The following is a 20,383-nucleotide window of genomic DNA, read 5'->3' as shown; positions in this document are numbered from 1 at the left end:
CTGTGGGCCTAGGCATTCCACCACAATACCTGCTCCTCTCTCCCCGCTACCCACACAAGGCCCTTCAGAGCAGAACACCACTGAATCCACCAGCTGAAAATGGTGCCGCTTTCTGACTGAAATGTATTATATCGAAGTTCCCTTCAGCATTCATTTTTAATAGTCCTAATATAAAGCAGAGAATAGTTTAAACTGGGTGTGTGATGAAGATAAACGAACAAGACAGAAGCTGTACCGTTTTCCCATGCAAGCTTGGTGCGCTGACTGTGTGTGTGATGTAGCCCATGGCTGGCATTGACCGCCTCTCCAGCTGACTAGTCTGTGGGAAAACAAAGACATTAACAAGTTATTAGGCTACACATCCCATTTCACAGATCAAACAGAATGGCAAATCATAAATGAACATTTACAAGGATGAATATGCCTGCAATGTGTTTCAGATTGTTCCTGGCTTTCTGTCCCCGCTACTGGGCATTCTGATATGTAGCACCCCAAACTTAAAGGGAATGCCTGCAACTTTACAAACTCATTTGTGCACACAGCATATTTTTTCTTCTATCCATGAATTTATTTCCATCCTTCCTCCTCTTATTTGAAATAGTGTGCCCCCAGTTTAAGTTGCTACAGGGTTTGGAAGGTTTGACATTTCTGCTTAACACACAGAATTCCTTGGCTAGACCATCACAGAACCTTAAAAGGACACAAACAACAAGAGATTTAATTAACTACACATAAATTATCCCCAACCTGCCTTCTTAAAATAACATTTGTTTGCTACCAGCGAGAGAAGCACTGTGAGCCATTCCCTCAGAGATTCCCAAGCCAATCTTTTTTTGCTGTATAATAGGTTTTTAATTTAAACGTAAGATCAGTAGAAAGAGACCGTTGCTGATGGTTGAGATGCAGTGGAGATGTTTACAGGGTGCTGAGAGGCCCTGGGCAAATTGAATTAGCCGCTAATAACACACACACACACACACACACACACACACACACACACACACACACACACACACACACACACACACACACACACACACACACACACACACACACACACACACACACACACACACACACACACACACACACACACTCGTGATATTCCATAGAGGTACATGGAACACAGCTCTGAAATACACACTCAAGCCAAAAAGACATCACCAGTGTAAAAGATGCTGGATCCACCAAAACAAAGTTAATCTGCAGACTAAATGTAGTACCCATAAACCATTGCTTTCTTGGATGGTCTCACACACACACACACACACACACACACACTGTGGCTCATTAAAAAAAGACTTTTCCTTTTCCTGTGAGCGAGCGGAGCAGCAGGGTTCTATTTGAGACACATAATTAGTGACTTGGCGTTATGGGTGAATGATGAGGAAACAGAGGCTGGGACATTCTGTTTACTTGGTGTGAGGACAGTGGGCTTGCGATAAGGGCTGTGTGGAGGCTGGTGTGGTGCAGCCTTGTAAAGACAGCCTCACATGTGGGGGGTGTGGCAGCCAGCAGGGAGACGGCACAGGATGAGGATCACGCAGGACAGTGCCTTGTCACAGGAGGTCACACACTCACACACACACGGCCACACAGGCTGGTGTGTGTCTGAGCCTGGAGACTGGGCCGAGCTGGGAGGAATGGGCGATGGGGAGGCTCCCACTCACACACACACACGGCCACACAGGCTGGTGTGTGTCTGAGCCCGGAGACTGGGCCGGGCCGGGCTGGGAGGAATGGGCGATGGGGAGGCTCCCACTCACACACACACCCTACCACCTGTGTAGAGGGCCTGGGTGTGGACTGTGTGAATCCTTCGGAGCTTGTGAAATTACAGCAGGGCTACTTCTCATGCTCATCTTCCCATGGTTGGCCCTTTCTCTAACGGTTAATGTGTCAAAGTTATTATTCCTCTAAGACAGAGATGAATTGAAAATTCACTACAAACAAAATAGCCTCAGTAACTGTGAGAATGAAACCCTTTTATGAAAGATGAACGTTCCTTAGCATTTAGTCTTGTGACAGTTCCAGGCTGGTAAACCAGCCTCTTTAACCCTTTAAACCCCAGTGGGTCAGAGTCCTACCTTAGAGAGCTGAGAAAACACCCGTCTAGGAGAACTGGCGCCGGTGGGGGACTCCCCAGGTGGCACCTCATCCAGCGGCTTGACCGTCACCCTGTCTGAGGGGGTGTGTGGTCTGTGGGGGGACAGTGGTTTGAAGGTGGGGACAGATGGGGGGACTTCACAGGGAGAAGGGGGCACAGAGATGGAGCGAGGCATCTCCACAGTGACCCTGAAGGAGGCCGTGTCCAGGAAGTCTGGCCCGGTGTAGATGGGCGCCGTGGGGCTGCCGTGGCGGAACTGCTGGCGCTGCTGCCACTCATACAGCTGCCATACCATGCCCTCCTTGGTGGCCATGCGCTCATCGGTGGACATGCGGAAGTGGCTGAGCCGGTCGTGGGCGTATTTGTAGTCGCTGGGCAGGTTGCGGGGCGCCGAAGGGGAGCTCCCGCCAGACGGGAGTCTGGGGGTCTTTGGCAATGTCTGGTAGGCCTCTACTACCACGGCCTTAGGCTGCAGGGGAGGGGTCCGCCGAGGGAGGGGGAGGGCGTACTCAGTAGTAGATGTGTTGCTAAGGTTAGGAAAGAGGGATAGAGCCTTTTACAAACTGTGCAGTCTACTTACTTCACCAGGTACATAAATTAGCATGAATACTGAGTTGAAACTAAAGTGCATTTAAGTAGAAAGTATCAACAGCCATTCAGGCATGACCACTTTACTCCAACAAACGGTTACAGTGAAAAAGCAGTTCAGAGCTGAGATATTCACAATCGCCACCAGGGGGAGACATTTATAAATAGTTTGTTATAATACAGTATGTCAATTGAATGGTTGATATAGGAGCATGGGCTAAGGCTATAGTTAGCACAGCAGGCTGCTAAGGGGAGAACGGCTCATAATAATGTCCAGAACGGAAAAAAGGGAATGGCATCAAACACATGGAAACCATGTGTTTGATGTATTTGATACCATTCCATCTATTCCGCTCCAACCGTTACAGCGAGCCTGTTCTCCCTAATTAAGGTGCCACCAACCTCCTGTGATGGTTAGTTTTATCATCACTGAAGCTAAGGATAAGGTTAAGATTATGCTCAGGATAAGAGTAAAGATTAGATTAGATGAGTAATGTAGGTCTTCTGACTGACCTCTTGGGATCTCCCTTCTGTACTTTGACCCAGTGCTCCACCTGAGCTAGAGCTGTCTTCCTCTGCACCTGCTTCTCTGTGGCTGTCCGTGGGACAAAGCCCCTCTTATACACGACGTTCCCATTCTGCTCAGGGGGCAGCGTGGCGAGGACTGTGTGGGCCTGGCCATTCCTGGGGTGTGAGGGGCCAGGGAGAGTGTCTGGGGAGAGCCTGTCCACCTCTACCTCCGTGGCTGGATGGCTGAGCTTTCTAGGAGCCCCCAAAACGTAACTCTCCTCGTCCCCCTGGCTCAGTCGGATCTCCCCCTCCGGAGGCTCCTCTCTCTCGGGCCGCTGGAGGCTCCCTGAACGCGACTGGGAGGGGCTCTTACTGGTGTTGTTGTTGTTAACGTGGTTGGTCTGTGGTACTGCCTGCTGCACTGACATTTCTGGTCTCTCTGTGACTGCCTCTCTGTGAGGGGTGAGAGGCGATAGAGGTCAACAGGGATATTGGACTATAACAGAGGCACTTTACAGTTACCTAGGCTAAAGACAATGACCAAACCTGGCGTTTCTATCACACCAACCCCTGGACATTAGAAACAACTGACATGATTAATCAGCTCAGTGTGATATGGTTAGTGACAAGCTAATATACCAAACAAAAATATAAACGCAACATGCAACAATTTCAACGATTTTACTGAGTTACAGTTCATATAAGGGAATCTGTCAATTGAAATTACATTTTCTATGGATTTCACATCACTGGGAAGGGGCGTAGCCCCCAATTGGGAACCAGGCCCACCCACTGGGGAGCCGGGCCCAGCCAATCAGAATGTTTTTCCCCACAAAAGGGCTTTATTAAAGACAGAAATACACCTCAGTTTCATCAGCTGTCCGGGTGGCAAATTCTCTCAAACGACGTTGTAGGCAACTTATGGTAGAGAAATTAACATTAAATTCTCTGGCAACAGTTCTGGTGGACATTCCTGCAGTCAGCATGCCAATTGCACGTTCCCTCAAAACTTGAGACATCTGTGGCATTGTGTTGTGTGACAAAACTACACATTTTAGAGTGGCCTTTTATTGTCCACAGCACAAGGTGCACCTGTGTAATGATCATGCTGTTCAATCAGCTTCTTGATATGCCACATCTGTCAAGTGGATGGATTATCTTGGCAAAGCAGAAATGCTCACTAACAGGGATGTAAACAAATTTGTGCACAAAATCTGAGAGAAATAAGATTTTTGTGCATATGGAACATTTCTGGGATCTTTTATTTCTGCTCATGAAACATGGGACCAACACTTTACATGTTGCGTTGACATTTTTCTTCAGTATATATCCCCTGAATGTTAGTCAAGGACTTAGTGACCTTTAGTAATGCATTAAATACTTAAGTTCTGTGTCTTAAAACAAAATATTAATGCTATTCTTTCCTCCTTTTTGCTCAGATATTAATACAGTAGACTACATTATGATAAAGTACAGCTGTACACTTGAAACAGGGGATTTGGAGATATTAGGCTGTGGATAAAACGGCAACATGGACACCTCCATTAACCTGAGTTGACTCTGACTCTCAATGCTATTTCCCACTTGAGTGATACTATTGAAAACATTCAAACGTCCTTTATTCATTACTGAGTTCCTCCAAAGAGGGAAGGGAGACTACAGGGAGGGGTTTTCAATATGTTTTTAACACCCACATATTTTCATGGAGAGGGGAGTGTAACTAAGTGAGGCTCTTTGGATAGGAGGCAGGCTGGGTTCCCCTTGAGAGTCAAAATGACAGCCATTTTGTCTTTAAACAAATAGCTTGAGGTAGCCTCTTCATCAATGACTCTGTGTAATAGCTCTAGTGATCATTAATTTGTCCCACAGATGAATGTATGAGACTCTCTCCCTCTGCAGGGAGTCATTCATCTGAGATATCATTTATCTGATTCCCAGACCAACACTATACACGTCTAACAAATCACACATTTTTTAGATTACAAATATTGACAGGGCAGGTCCTCAATGGACAGTTTTTAACTAAGTTTCAAAGTTCAGAGCATATTCAGACATACAGTACCAGTCAAAAGTTTGGAAACACCTACTCATTCAAGGCTTTTTCTTTATTTTTACTATTTCCTACATTGTAGAATAATAGTGAAGACATCAAAACTATGAAATAACACATATGGAATCATGAGATTCTTCAAAGTAGCCACCCTTGGCATTCTCTCAACCAGCTTCATGAGGTAGTCACCTGGAATGCATTTCAATTAACAGGTGTGTCTTGTTAAAAGTTAATTTCTGGAATTTCTTTCCTTCTTAATGCGTTTGAGCCAATCAGTTGTGTTGTGACAAGGTAGGGGTTGTATACAGAAGATAGCCCTATTGGTAAAATACCAAGTCCATATTATGGGAAGAACAGCTCAAATAAGCAAAGAGAAACGACAGTACATCATTACTTTAAGACATGAAGGTCAGTCAATCCGGAAAAAGTCAGAAATTCTGAAATTGCAGCCCAAATAAATGCTTCACAGAGTTCAAGTAACAGATACATCTCAACATCAACTGTTCAGCGGAGACTGTGTGAATCAGGCCTTTGTGGTCGAATTGCTCCAAAGAAACAACCACTAAAGAACACCAATAAGAAGAAGAGACTTGCTTGGGACAAGAAACACGAGCAATGGCCATTAGATCAGTGGAAATCTGTCCTTTGGTCTGATGAGTCCAATATTTTTTATTTTTGGTTCCAACCAAAAAGTTGGAACCAAAAAGTAGGTGAACAGATGTGTAGTTCCCACCGTGAAGCATGCAGGAGGTGTGATGGTGCTTTGCTGGGGACACTGTCTGTGATTTATTTAGAATTCAAGGCACACTTAACCAGCATGGCTACCACAGCATTCTGCGGCGATACGCCATCCCATCTGGTTTGCGCTTAGTGGGACTATCATTTGTTTTTCAACAGGGCAATAACTCAAAACACACCTCCAGGCTGTGTAAGGGCTATTTTACCAAGAAGGAGAGTGATGGAGTGCTGCGTCAAATGACCGACCTCAACCCAATTGAGATGGTTTGGGATGAGTTGGACCGCAGAGTGAAGGAAAAGCAGCCAACAAGTGCTCAGCATATGTGGGAACTCCTTCAAGACTGTTGGAAAAGCATTCCAGGTGAAGCTGGTTGAGAGCATGCCAAGAGTGTGTAAAGCTGTCATCAACTCAAAGGGTGGCTACTTAGAAGAATCTAAAATCTAAAATATATTTAGATTTTTTAAACACTTTTTTGGTTACCACATGATTCCATATGTGTTATTCCATAGTTCTGATGTAAAGAAAAAACATTGAATGAGTAGGTGTGTCCAAACTTTTGACTGGTTCTGTAAATGAGTGTTAGCTAATGTTCTACTGGAATTCCAAGTTCTAGCTTGCTGTCTAATCTGTCTACATGATAATGCTGACATCCTGATAACATTATAATGTAGCACTAGCAGTAGATTCAGACAATGATTTTCAGGAGAAATAGCTTCCCTTGGAGCTGCTAATGAGCACTGAGCAGCGTTGGCCACTAGATGGTATTGTTTCCCAAAACATCAGATCCAACCTTCCTCTCAGCTGTAGCGTGCCATTCCAGATCAGCCACATCATGTATGTGCACTGTACACTTAATTTCTCCCACACCACACGTTGTGTCATTCATCTAACCAAACCGTAACCAGTTTGGCCAAACCATATATTTTTCTCCTTTTAATTGAAACAGCTATTCTTTATTCCCTATATACTGCACTACTTTTGACCAGGGCCCATGGGGATCTAATCAGTAGTGCACTATATAGGGAACAGGGTGCCATTTTGGACGCAGAATGTGTTTGTGCCCTGTGATGGAGTAGAGGGAGGAACCTTGTCTGTGCCCTGTGACTGGCCCATGCTCAGCTGGCAGCAGGAGCAGGATGGAGCTCTCATCCATACAGCAGCCAGCTGCAGAACTCAACACCCCATCCATCCCACAGCACAGGAGAGTAGACACTATCAGAGCAGTGCATAGCCTTTACACAGCCTGGAGGTGTGTTTTGAGTTATTGCCCTGTTGAAAAACAAATGATAGTCCCAGAGCAGTGCATGAATTGAAATGTATGTATTCACTACTGTAAGTCGCTCTGGATAAGAGCGTCTGCTAAATGACTAAAATGTAAATGTAAATGCAGTGCTACGCCTGCCCTGCCATGGATGACTGCTCAGTGAGTCCCAGCCAAGCAGGCCAAGCTAAACCATGCCATGCCAGAACCATGCCAAGCCAGGCCAGGCCAGGTACACTCCCACCTACAACCCCAACAGTTAGGCACTTTGCTAATGTTTCTACAGGCACATGATCAAGATCAGACTGGGAAAAATGTGCTTTGCTTTGGTGCTGAGAAGGAAGAGAGAGGGAGGCAGAGGTCTACTGGGAGAGGTACTGGTGGATCCCTGTTTGGACAAGGAGGCATTGGGTTTACTGGGGAATATTGGGGATTACTACAGAGGAGACTATTGGGGATAACTACAGAGGATACTATTGGGGATAACTACAGAGGAGACTATTGGGGATAACTACAGAGGAGACTATTGGGGATAACTACAGAGGAGACTATTGGGGATAACTTGAGGGGACTATTGGGGATAACTACAGAGGAGACTATTGGGGATTACTACAGAGGAGACTATTGGGGATAACTACAAATAGACTATTGGGGATAACTACAGAGGAGACTATTGGGGATAACTACAGAGGAGACTATTGGGGATAACTACAGAGGAGACTATTGGGGATAACTACAGAGGAGACTATTGGGGATAACTACAGAGGAGACTATTGGGGATAACTACAGAGGAGACTATTGGGGATAACTTGAGGGGACTATTGGGGATAACTACAGAGGAGACTATTGGGGATTACTACAGAGGAGACTATTGGGGATAACTACAAATAGACTATTGGGGATAACTACAGAGGAGACTATTGGGGAAAACTACAGAGGAGACTATTGGGGAAAACTACAGAGGAGACTATTGGGGAAAACTACAGAGGAGACTATTTGGGACACTACAGAGGAGACTATTTGGGACACTACAGAGGAGACTATTTGGGACACTACAGAGGAGACTATTTGGACACTACAGAGGAGACTATTTGGACACTACAGAGGAGACTATTGGGAAAACTAAAGAGGAGACTATTGGGGATATCTACAGCGGAGACTATTGGGGACACTGGAGAGGGGAATATTGGGGACAACTAGGGACGGCCTGCAGCGCGGAAGGGAGGGACTAACCTCTTGATGCCTTGACTCTGCATGAGAGCAGCCTGGTTCATGGCTCGGATCCAACCATTCATGTCCTCCTGTGTGTCGGCACTGAAGAAGTACGTCCTCATCCCACCGTGCTCTGCCTGCGAGCCAATCACAGAGTTCTTATTATAAATGTAGGAGCGCATTCCTGTGTGGCTCGCCTGTGGATAGAAGAGAAGAGACACATCAGAACCAAAAAAAATGGATGGGAAAGAGGGGATGGAGGGGTTGAGGGGTCAATGGGTTCGTTCTGCAAATGAAGAATCAGAGAGAGCAAGTTAGCATATTAGCTCACAATGGGACTCAGAGCCATCACCAGAACTTACAAAGATAATAACAAAACCAAGAGGCACCATTGTCTCTACACTAAAGCTGTTCATGCAACACGCCACGCATGGTTTTAAAGTTAGACAAGCAGTCAGTTTCGTCTGTATATTTGAAGTGTTTCACAAGTCCTAATGCACAGCAAATTCCTCATTAATACCCTTGGGCACAAACACATTTCACACAAACTTACAGTAAGTCAACATAGCGTACCCACTTTGACTAGCTATAGCATTGTTACAAAGCACAACCTCTCACCTATATGCACTCGAGAGACATACACAGTACAAAAACACACACTGACACACACACACACACACACACACCTCATAATTAGCCTTACCCTGGTCCCTGGCTGCTACAGGCTAGAGTAGATCAGTCTCTACAGTATAGTGTAATGGGTTTGCCCTCCTGTTTGGCCCCTACTGTAAATCTGCCCACCTCACCCCAACGCCCCACCACATGGCTAATCTCCCCCGTCCGGACCTGATAGGGGGCCAACGCTGCGACTGACAACTTACTGCCCAATTACATCACAGATCAGCACTTTCCCAACACAGTTCCACCCCAAACTACTACACTGCCCAGTCCACAACTAAAACCTTTATACAGCTGTCTGCTCTCCAAACCATTCTCCTGCCTTTCCCATTACAATACAACCTGTATCATCCAGTACTGTCCAGCATGCTAGTCCATGCATAGTCCCAGACCATCCTTTTTCCTGTACTTATTACACAACTCTTCAAAGTAGCACATTCCTGTACTATCTGTTACAATATCCTTCCATCTATCCTGATGTATAATAACTCTGAGTCTGGGTACAGCCTTGCCGCCTCAGAATGAATGCATCCAGAGCCCTATGGGCCCTTGTCAAAAGTAGTACACCATATAGGAATTAGGATGCCATTTGGAATGCACCCTATGTCTACCAGGAATCCATTCTCCATTTACAAACAAACAGCAATCCATTCTAAATCACTGAAAACCTCTCTTTAGCATACAACAAGTGCATCCACCATCATGTCGTGTTTCTGTTTAGTATTGTACTGTGACTTGTGATCAGCTGTAGTGATCTTACTTGGCTGTGGGGTTAACAAAGCCTGCTTTGATTGCAGAGTCCTGTATTATCCAGCAGCATAGTGCCAGCGTGATCCCAACTGAATCCCCCAGAGAAAAGTGCTGAATGGACAGGCCAGACCCAGACCCATGACATAGGGTCCACATCCATACTCACCAGCTCTGCAGTCTACACACACATCAACAATGTGGGGGTGTTTCGTGTTGGAACAGCTACTTTCCACAGTTCCTCTTTCACAAAAAGAGTGTGATGTTAAGGAGAGTATAAATGGAGGAACCTCTGCTATTACCCAGCTCTCTCCCCTCTTTAGCATGGAAGACTAGAAGGCTCTATTTTAAGGCTCCCTTGACATAACATTAGGGGGGTCTGGTCTTAAGCTTTCATTGGGTAATGAACCTGGGTGATTTATCTACAGGCTGATCTTTGACTTTAAGAATGATTCGAATAAAAACCAATCAACATTTTTTTTTATCTGAAATGTTTATTCATTTTTATTTAACCTTGCTTTCACCAGGAAAAGCCCATTGAGACCCAGTCTCTTTTTCAAGGGAGACCTGGTCAAGAAGGCAGCAACAATCAATACATTACAGAATTAAAACATACAACAATACAATTCAACAACATGATCCAGCCTAAAAAAAAACATTTACACTCCTCTGTATCGGTCTCCCATCAAAATGTTTCATTCATTCAGTGGCACTAACATGTCTAGATGAGGCATAACTTGTATACTATTCCATGCCTCTGGTACACAAGACGAGAAGGCAGTCTTGCCTAATACTGTAAATGTCCTATATATTACAAAACATATGAATCAATGAGCCAGTTCCATGGCACTAAATGATCTGGCCTGGTTGTACAATACAACAGAAACATTGAAATACAGTCTGCTATAGATAGATGTGGCTAGATAGGCTGAACGTTTGTTGAATGCGATGGTGATGAGGCCAACAGAAAGAAAGGCAGTGAAACTGGAGAGGAGTGTGGAAAGGGGATGGATGGGAGGAGGATGAGAGGAGGATGGCCCAGCCCAGTGTGAGACCCAGCTATCCCACGGTTCACATGGTGATGACAGTGTCCTGATGACTGATATGGAGGAGGCGGGGCCCAAATACCAGTGCTACAGGCTTTGACTGATGGGTGGTTCCTTACGAACTTTAAGTCGTCCAACAGATTTGACACACAGTTACATCAAGAACCAAGGTTGGCTTCAAAGGCCAGTGAAATTAGCCTACCTGAATATTTGGAGAAACACTGGCATTGTCCATCCATCCATGATTGATGCAGAAAAATCCTACTCTAATCTAAATGTGCATTCTTATTGGTTTGGTAAATGAAAAGTAGACTATGAGCAGGGATGAAGAAGCTAGATGACAGTCCTCTGAGAGGGATGAAGGAAAATAAAATAGCTATTCATGCAAGAGGGGCCCGCCAGCGTGTTTCAGGACGGCTGCCCGGGGGGACCGGCGCTCGCTCCACCAGTGCACAGTCACAACAGAAGGCCATTCAACCAATAGGAACACACGAGAGATAAACACAGTGAGAAGAGCAAACAGAACAGGAGGGTAAAGGTCATTGACTTGCTCCAGAAAACAGAAGTGTCTCTCTGCTGTTCTCGGCTGGCTAGTCATCAACTCAGAGAGAGTGAATTATACTGAACAAAAATATAAACGCAACATGCCACAATTCAAAAGATTTTACTGAGTTACTGTTCATATAAGGAAATCTGTCAATTGAAATAAATTCATTAGGCCCTAATCTATGGATTTCACATGACTGGGAATACAGATATGCATCTGTTCGTCACAGATACCTAAACAAAAGGTAGAGGCATGGATCAGAAAACCAGTATCTGGTGTGACCACCATTTGGCTCCTGCAACGCGACACATCTTCTTCACATAGTGTTGATCAGGCTGTTGATTGTGGCCTGTGGAATGTTGTCCCACTCCCCTTCAATGGCTGTGCAAAGTTGGAGTACACGTGGAGTACACGTCGATCCAGAGCATCCCAAACAACGTTGGCATCAGCAACAACATTGGCATCAGCAAACCGCTCGCCCACACGACGCCATACACGTGGTCTGCAGTTGTGAGGCCGGTTGGACGCACTGCCAAATTCTCTAAAACGACATTGGAGGCGGCTTATGGTAGAGAAATAAACATTAAATTCTCTGACCTTCCTGCAGACAGTATGCACATTTTTTCCTTCATAATTTGAGACATCTGTGGCATTGTGTTGAGTGACAAAACTGCACATTTTAGAGTGGCTTTTACTGTCCCCAGCACAAGGTGCACCTGTGGAATGATCAAGCTGTTTAATCATATTCTTGATATGCCACACCTGTCAGGTGGATGGATTATCTTCGGAAAAGAGAAATGCTCACCAACAGGGATGTAAACAAATTTGTGCAAAACATTTGAGAGAAATAAACTTTTTGTGCATATGGAACATTTCTGGGATCTTCTATATCAGCTCATGAAACGTGGGCCCAACACTTTACATGTTGCGTTTATATTTTTGTTCAGTGTAGATTAACATTGATTCTGATGTTAGAACCAGCAGAAGCAGCAAGCGGACTAAAATACAGACCCACACTAGCAAACACAACATTAGAACAATACACCACAACACAAGAATCTGGAGAGGGAAAATGGCTGAAGAGAACGTAGTTGGCCATAGGCTGTTAGAACCGGGGGTAAGGCTAGGATAGGATGGGAAACTCTGGTCTTCAGTGCCTCATGCGTTTTTGATAGGTTATTAACTGGTAGTTGTCTGTATTAACTCTAATGACTTCCCAACTGCACTCTCATATAACACTGAGATACCACAGATCTCTCAAATCACAACAACAAACAGCTTACACAAGACAGTGGACAACTGAATGAACCTTCATCCAATAGGCAGTTGAAGTGTTCTGTTGAGACAGTTAACAGTTAACTGAACAGCTTGGGTCCTGTCTAATGAAAGATCCTGGTCTGGAATATGTGATTACCCAGAGCGAGAGAGAGAGCTGAGAGGAACAGAGACCTCTTAAATACATGCACTGGATAATTAGCAGAACAGTATTGAGAGCAAGAACCTCTCACCTAACCGTGAAATACATTCCCTCCCTGGGCAGAGAGAGAGGCGGACGGAGAGAGAGGCAGACGGAGAGAGAGGCAGAAGGAGAGAGAGGAGAGAGAGAGAGAGGAGAGAGAGAGAGAGAGAGGCAGGGAGAGAGAGGCGGACGGAGAGAGAGGCAGAGAGAGAGAGGAGAGAGAGAGAGGAGAGAGAGAGAGAGGCAGGGAGAGAGAGGAGAGAGAGAGGCAGGGAGAGAGAGGCGGACGGAGAGAGAGGCAGAGAGAGAGAGGCGGACGGAGAGAGAGGCAGAGAGTGAGAGAGAGAGGCATAGAGAGAGAGAGAGGAGAGAGAGAGCGATAGGAGAGAGAGAGAGGAGAGAGAGAGGCAGGGAGAGAGAGGCGGACGGAGAGAAAGGCAGGGAGAGAGAGAGAGAGAGAGAGAGAGAGAGGAGAGAGAGAGAGAGGAGAGAGAGAGAGAGATAGGAGAGGCAGGGAGAGAGAGAGAGAGAGAGAGAGAGAGAGAGAGAGAGAGGCAGGGAGAGAGAGAGAGAGAGAGGAGAGAGAGAGAGATAGGAGAGAGAGAGGCAGGGAGAGAGAGAGAGAGATAGAGAGAGAGAGGAGAGAGAGGCAGGGAGAGAGAGGCGGACGGAGAGAAAGGCAGGGAGAGAGAGAGAAGAGAGGCAGGGAGAGAGAGAGAGAGAGAGAGAGAGAGATAGAAGACACTAGAAAATAGCTTCAATGTATAATTAATTCCCCCCCGGCAACAATCGTCATACAAATTCCATTGTATGTAATGTGAGCTGCAGGAGTAATACCCAGGCCTGCAACACCCCCCCCCCCCCCCCCCCCCAACACACACACACACACCCAGGAGGAACAAAAAGCCAAGCACAACGGAAACAGTATGAAAGGACTGCAGTTGAACGCCGTCAAACCAGCACATCAAACATTCACCCTGAATTGTTCTTCATAAAGGGTCCTCTGCTCTCACTGAGAAAGATATGGAGACGGATATTGTAAACACTCTGACCCAGCAGAGAAACCATTCTTACTGTCTACTCTGTCTGTCACACACACTGAGTGAAATGTGAAAAATAGTATTACTACCCTCAGGGAGGATCCTTTTCACTGCTTCCAACTGAGGCGAGAAACAATACAGCAATGAGTGTGGTTATATACTGTGGATAGTCAGATGAATGTAATAGTTTGATTAAAACATTTACATGCAATGCAAGAAGAAGGATTTCCCTAATAGCCCTGTTTACATGGACACATCTGAAATCAGACTACATGATGGCACTCTGATAAATGCAGAAAACCACCAATCAAAATTAGCTATGTTATTTTTGGTAAGCCTATTTGATTCTGAGTTGGGACATATACAGTTTGTAAACTACTTCTAAGACTCCTACAATCAAGTTGTTGTAAACTGACTTCACTCGAGCTAAAGAGGGAGGCTCGCTCGGCTGGTGCTGGTTCTGACCCGCGCAGATCAAATACACTGCTGGAACGCCAATTAAGTGTTTACACGTCCTAATCATTCAAAAGATTGCTCAGAAAACCAGGTGTTTGCTTACTTCGATGTTGACCTTACGCCAATTAAGATAAGCAGAGTAAGCTGTTTACATGACTATTGCATACTCTGCCAATTGCCATAATCAGTTTAATATCGAATTATGAGGGTGTATGTAAACATACTCCACGTGTTTGTCAACATTACTAGTTAATAAGGCATAAACAAACTGGTTTCCTATGTTCTACTGTATGTCTGTAATAGGAAACATCCCTGGACCAGATACAATCAAACAGCAGAGGAATTCAGAGTGTTTGTGTTTATTCCCCCACAGCCCTACTGAGTAGAGAGATAATGACATTCCCATGTAGGCACAGAGAAAGAGGAACAGTGTGGTGAGGAGATGGGATGGGAGGAGAGGGGCTTGGAGGAGTGTGGAGAGGAGAGGAGATGGGAGGAGTGTGAAGATTAGAGGGGCTTGGAGGAGTGTGGAGAGGAGAGGAGATGGGAGGAGTGTGAAGATTAGAGTGGCTTGGAGGAGTGTGGAGAGGAGAGGAGATGGGAGGAGTGTGAAGATTAGAGTGGCTTGGAGGAGTGTGGAGAGGAGAGGAGATGGGAGGAGTGTGAAGATTAGAGGGGCTTGGAGGAGTGTGGAGAGGAGAGGGGTTTGGAGGGTGTGGAGAGGATAGGGGCTTGGAGGAGTGTGGAGAAGAGAGGGGTTTGGAGGGTGTGGAGAGGGGTTTGGAGGAGAGGGGGGGGCTTGGAGGAGTGTGGAGAAGAGAGGGGTTTGGAGGGTGTGGAGAGGGGTTTGGAGGAGAGGGGGGGCTTGGAGAAGTGTGGAGAGGATAGGGGCTTGGAGGACTGTGGAGAAGAGAGGGGTTTGGAGGGTGTGGAGAGGGGTTTGGAGGAGAGGGGGGGGGCTTGGAGGAGTGTGGAGAAGAGAGGGGTTTGGAGGGTGTGGAGAGGGGTTTGGAGGAGAGGGGGGGCTTGGAGAAGTGTGGAGAGGATAGGGGCTTGGAGGACTGTGGAGAAGAGAGGGGTTTGGAGGGTGTGGAGAGGGGTTTGGAGGGTGTGGAGAGGGGTTTGGAGGAGTGTGGAGAGGAGAGGGGTTTGGAGGAGAGGGGATGGGAGGAGTGTGGAGAAGAGAGGGGTTTGGAGGGTGTGGAGAGGGGTTTGGAGGAGTGTGGAGAGGAGAGGGGTTTGGAGGAGTGTGGAGAGGAGAGGGGTTTGGAGGAGTGTTGAGAGGAGAGGGGTTTGGAGGAGTGTGGAGAGGAGAGGGGTTTGGAGGAGTGTTGAGAGTAGAAGGGTTTGGAGGAATGTGCAGAGGAGAGGGGTTTGGAGGAGTGTGGAGAGGAGAGGGGTTTGGAGGAGTGTGGAGAGGGGCTTGGAGAAGTGTGGAGAGGAGAGGGGTTTGGAGGAGTGTGGAGAGGAGAGGGGTTTGGAGGAGTGTGGAGAGGAGAGGGGTTTGGAGGAGTGTGGAGAGGATAGGGGCTTGGAGGACTGTGGAGAAGAGAGGGGTTTGGAGGGTGTGGAGAGGGGTTTGGAGGAGAGGGGGGGGCTTGGAGGAGTGTGGAGAAGAGAGGGGTTTGGAGGGTGTGGAGAGGGGTTTGGAGGAGAGGGGGGGCTTGGAGAAGTGTGGAGAAGAGAGGGGTTTGGAGGGTGTGGAGAGGGGTTTGGAGGAGAGGGGGGGCTTGGAGAAGTGTGGAGAGGATAGGGGCTTGGAGGACTGTGGAGAAGAGAGGGGTTTGGAGGGTGTGGAGAGGGGTTTGGAGGGTGTGGAGAGGGGTTTGGAGGAGTGTGGAGAGGAGAGGGGTTTGGAGGAGAGGGGATGGGAGGAGTGTGGAGAAGAGAGGGGTTTGGAGGGTGTGGAGAGGGGTTTGGAGGAGTGTGGAGAGGAGAGGGGTTTGGAGGAGTGTGGAGAGGAGAGGGGCTTGGAGAAGTGTGGAGAGGGGTTTGGAGGAGTGTGGAGAGGAGAGGGGTTTGGAGGAGTGTGGAGAGGAGAGGGGTTTGGAGGAGTGTGGAGAGGAGAGGAGAGGGGTTTGGAGGAGTGTGGAGAGGAGAGGGGTTTGGAGGAGTGTGGTGGGGGTTTAGAGTGCTGCTATCCTAAAGCTCTACTGGTGATGACAGGCCTGCTGACTGACGGACAGGACAGGACAGGGGCAAGAGAGCTGAGCAGCACTGTAACACCACTACCAAACAGACCTTTAAAGGGACAGATACTGTACCTCAGACCAGGGTAAGATACCTACTGGGGCTGATACCCCCTGAATAACTGTATATTATTGAGACCTACAGGCCTCAAGTGTTTGGTGCATGCGTGTTATGAAATAGCAGATGAGAGGTACAGGTAAGTATGTTATGAAATAGCAGATGAGAGGTACAGGTAAGTATGTTATGAAATAGCAGATGAGAGGTACAGGAAAGTATGTTATGAAATAGCAGATGAGAGGTACAGGTAAGTATGTTATGAAATAGCAGATGAGAGGTACAGGTAAGTATGTTATGAAATAGAGGATGAGAGGTACAGGTAAGTATGTTATGAAATAGCAGATGAGAGGTACAGTTAAGTATGTTATGAAATAGCAGATGAGACGTACAGGTAAGTATGTTATGAAATAGCAGATGAGAGGTACAGGTAAGTATGCTATGAAATAGCAGATGAGAGGTACAGGTAAGTATGTTATGAAATAGCAGATGAGAGGTACAGGTAAGTATGTTATGAAATAGCAGATGAGAGGTACAGGTAAGTATGTTATGAAATAGCAGATGAGAGGTACAGGTAAGTATGTTATGAAATAGCAGATGAGAGGTACAGGTAAGTATGCTATGAAATAGCAGATGAGAGGTACAGGTAAGTATGTTATGAAATAGCAGATGAGAGGTACAGGTAAGTATGTTATGAAATAGCAGATGAGAGGTACAGGTAAGTATGTTATGAAATAGCAGATGAGAGGTACAGGTAAGTATGTTATGAAATAGCAGATGAGAGGTACAGGTAAGTATGTTATGAAATAGCAGATGAGAGGTACAGGTAAGTATGTTATGAAATAGCAGATGAGAGGTACAGGTAAGTATGTTATGAAATAGCAGATGAGAGGTACAGGTAAGTATGTTATGAAATAGCAGATGAGAGGTACAGGTAAGTATGTTATGAAATAGCAGATGAGAGGTACAGGTAAGTATGCTATGAAATAGCAGATGAGAGGTACAGGTAAGTATGAAGTAACATTTCCCTCTTAGTGTTCTTGTGAATTAAATGGGTTTGCATGAAAGGCCCACACTGAAAGCTCACAGGTCAAAGTGACAGAGCACGCCAGGCAGGGCCAAAGCAGACATTAGGAAGAGCCTGTCTTGGTCCAGATTGTATAGGTTTTTTGATGAATCTCTGTGCTTTTAAAGAAGGATCCAGACTGATGTGGTAAGAATGGAGAGTTATAATAGCCCACCAGTCTGACACTAATCAGAGGGAGCACTGCCCACTTTGTCTGGCTTGCCCACACAGGCCCCTGGCTGTGTGACTGTCTAACTCTGTAACCAAGGTGTAGCAACTTTATCTAATGGCTGTTAGTTAGCATTTCCTTCACAGTTGAAAACCTCCTTCATACAGTTGAAGTCAGAAGTTTACATACACTTAGGTTGGAGTCATTAAAACTCGTTTTTCAACCACTCCACAAATTTCTTGTTAACAAACTATAGTTTTGGTTAGTCAGTTAGGACATCTACTAAGTCATTTTTCCAACAATTGTTTACAGACAGATTATTTCACTTATAATTCACGGTATCACAATTCCAGTGGGTCAGAAGTTTACAAACACTAAGTCGACTGTGCCTTTAAACAGCTCGGAAAATTCCAGAAAATGATGTCATGGCTTTAGAAGCTTCTGATAGGCTAATTGACATCATTTGAGTAAATTGGAGGTGTACCTGTGGATGTATTCCAAGGCCTACCTCAGTGCCTCTTTACTTGACATCATGGAAAAATCAAAAGAAATCAGCCAAAACCTCAGAAAAAAAGTTGTAGACCTCCACAAGTCTGGTTCATCCTTGGGAGCAATTTCCAAACACCTGAAGGTACCACGTTCATCTGTACAAACAATAGTACGCAAGTATAAACACAATGGGGACCACGCAGCCGTCATACCGCTAAGGAAGGTGACGCATTCTGTCTCCTTGAGATGAACGTACTGTGGTGTGAAAAGTGCAAATCAATCCCAGAACAACAGCAAAGGACCTTGTGAAGATGCTGGAGGAAACAGGTACAAAAGTATCTATATCCACAATAAAACGAGTCCTCTAACGACATAACCTGAAAGGCCGCTCAGCAAGTAAGAAGTCACTGCTCCAAAACCACCATAAAAAAGCCAGACTACGGTTTGCAACTGCACATGGGAACAAAGATCGTACTTTTTGGAGAAATGTCCTCTGGTCTGATGAAACAAAAATAGAACTGTTTGGCCATAATGACCATTGTAATGATTGGAGGAAAAAGGGGGTGGCTTGCAAGTCGAAGAACACCATCCCAACCATGAAGCACGGGGTGGCAGCATCATGTTGTGGGGTTGCTTTGCTGCAGGAGGGACTGGTGCACTTCACAAAATAGATGGCATCATGAGGATGGAAAATTATGTGGAAATATTGAATCAACATCTCAAGACATCAGTCAGGAAGTTAAAGCTTGGTCGCAAATGCATCTTCAAATGGACAATACCCCAAGCATACTTCCAACATTGTGGCAAAATGGCTTAAGGACAACAAAGTCAAGGTATTGGAGTGGCCATCAAAGCCCTGACCTCAATCCTATAGAAAATTTGTCGGTAGAACTGAAAAAGCGTGTGTGAGCAAGGAGGCCTACAAACCTGACTCAGTTACACCAGCTCTGTCAGGAGGAATGGGCCAAAATTCACCCAACTTATTGTGGGAAGCTTGTGGAAGGCTACCCAAAACGTTTGACCCAAGTTAACCAATTTAAAGGCAATGCTTCCAAATACTAATTGAGTGTATGTAAACTTCTGACCCACTGGGAATGTGATGAAAGAAATAAAAGCTAAAATAAATCATTCTCTCTACTATTATTCTGACATTTCACATTCTTAAAATAAAGTTGTGATCCTAACTGACCTAAGACGGAATTTTTACTAGGATTAAATGTCAGGAATTGTGAAAAACTGAGTTTAAATGTATTTGGCTAAGGTGTATGTAAACCTCCGACTTCAACTGTATATCCAGTCTGTTTCTCAATTCATGCAGCTTGGTTGGACTGTGAGGTAGCTGGTAACAGTATTTTCCATTCGGTGACGAGCTAGTTCCCACCCTTGCACTCTAGTCTTACCTTGAAGGCATACTTGCGGCTGATGTGGTCATCAGGCTCCACAGGGGCGATGACATAACTGGGCAGGGGGATGCTCCCCAAAACCGTCTCCTCTCTGCTGTCTAGAGGCACACACACACACAAGCAGGTGATCATTATCATACAATACACAACAACCCACCACACACACCTCACCGCTGGCCCACTGCCTTGGCTACTTTAATGATTCTACCTGTTTATAAATAGCATGACATAACTGCTTCATCAATGCACCATTATGTTCCTGCATGGTGATTCGTGACTGTAGGAAATGTAATTGGAGAGACATAATTCAAGGATGATTCAAGGAGCCACTGTGCTGTGGTGGCAGGCAGCAGGACTGGAGGTTTATCTCTAGCTCAGTGTGATGAATGGCGGAGAGGTGAAGAAAGAGGGAAATAGAGATAGAAAGAGACAGAAGAGGAGCGAGAATAGCCCGTGGCAGAACAGAACCTTGTCTAATTGCAGTCATGTCTCTCTGATTGAAAGGTTTAGCTCCACTAAGAGGAAGATGACTTGGAATTAAGAGGACTGGCTTGGATTTCATATCCAAATCA

General features: G+C 45.8%; 1 protein-coding gene across 12 annotated transcripts in view; it reads right to left on the bottom strand.

Moving 5' to 3' along the window:
- plekha7b (pleckstrin homology domain containing A7b) overlaps window positions 1-20,383 on the bottom strand; it is a 181,191-nt gene that overhangs the window by 51,668 nt on the left and 109,140 nt on the right. For all 12 annotated transcript variants that reach the window (XM_082969559.1, XM_082969560.1, XM_082969562.1 and 9 more), the window contains 5 exons: window positions 19,809-19,909; window positions 8,489-8,664; window positions 3,209-3,658; window positions 2,088-2,634; window positions 236-319 (listed from right to left, as the gene is read on the bottom strand). In XM_082969559.1, coding sequence (XP_082825685.1) covers window positions 236-319; window positions 2,088-2,634; window positions 3,209-3,658; window positions 8,489-8,664; window positions 19,809-19,909 — 1,358 coding nt within the window. The remainder of the gene's footprint in view (window positions 1-235; window positions 320-2,087; window positions 2,635-3,208; window positions 3,659-8,488; window positions 8,665-19,808; window positions 19,910-20,383) is intronic.

Source organism: Salmo salar, chromosome 26 (assembly GCF_965601325.2).
Source record: "Salmo salar chromosome 26, fSalSal1, whole genome shotgun sequence".
In the NCBI taxonomy this organism is placed as follows: Eukaryota; Metazoa; Chordata; class Actinopteri; order Salmoniformes; family Salmonidae; genus Salmo; species Salmo salar.
The sequence above is the reverse complement of the archived record's forward strand: the minus strand, read 5'-3'. Positions and strand labels throughout refer to the sequence as shown.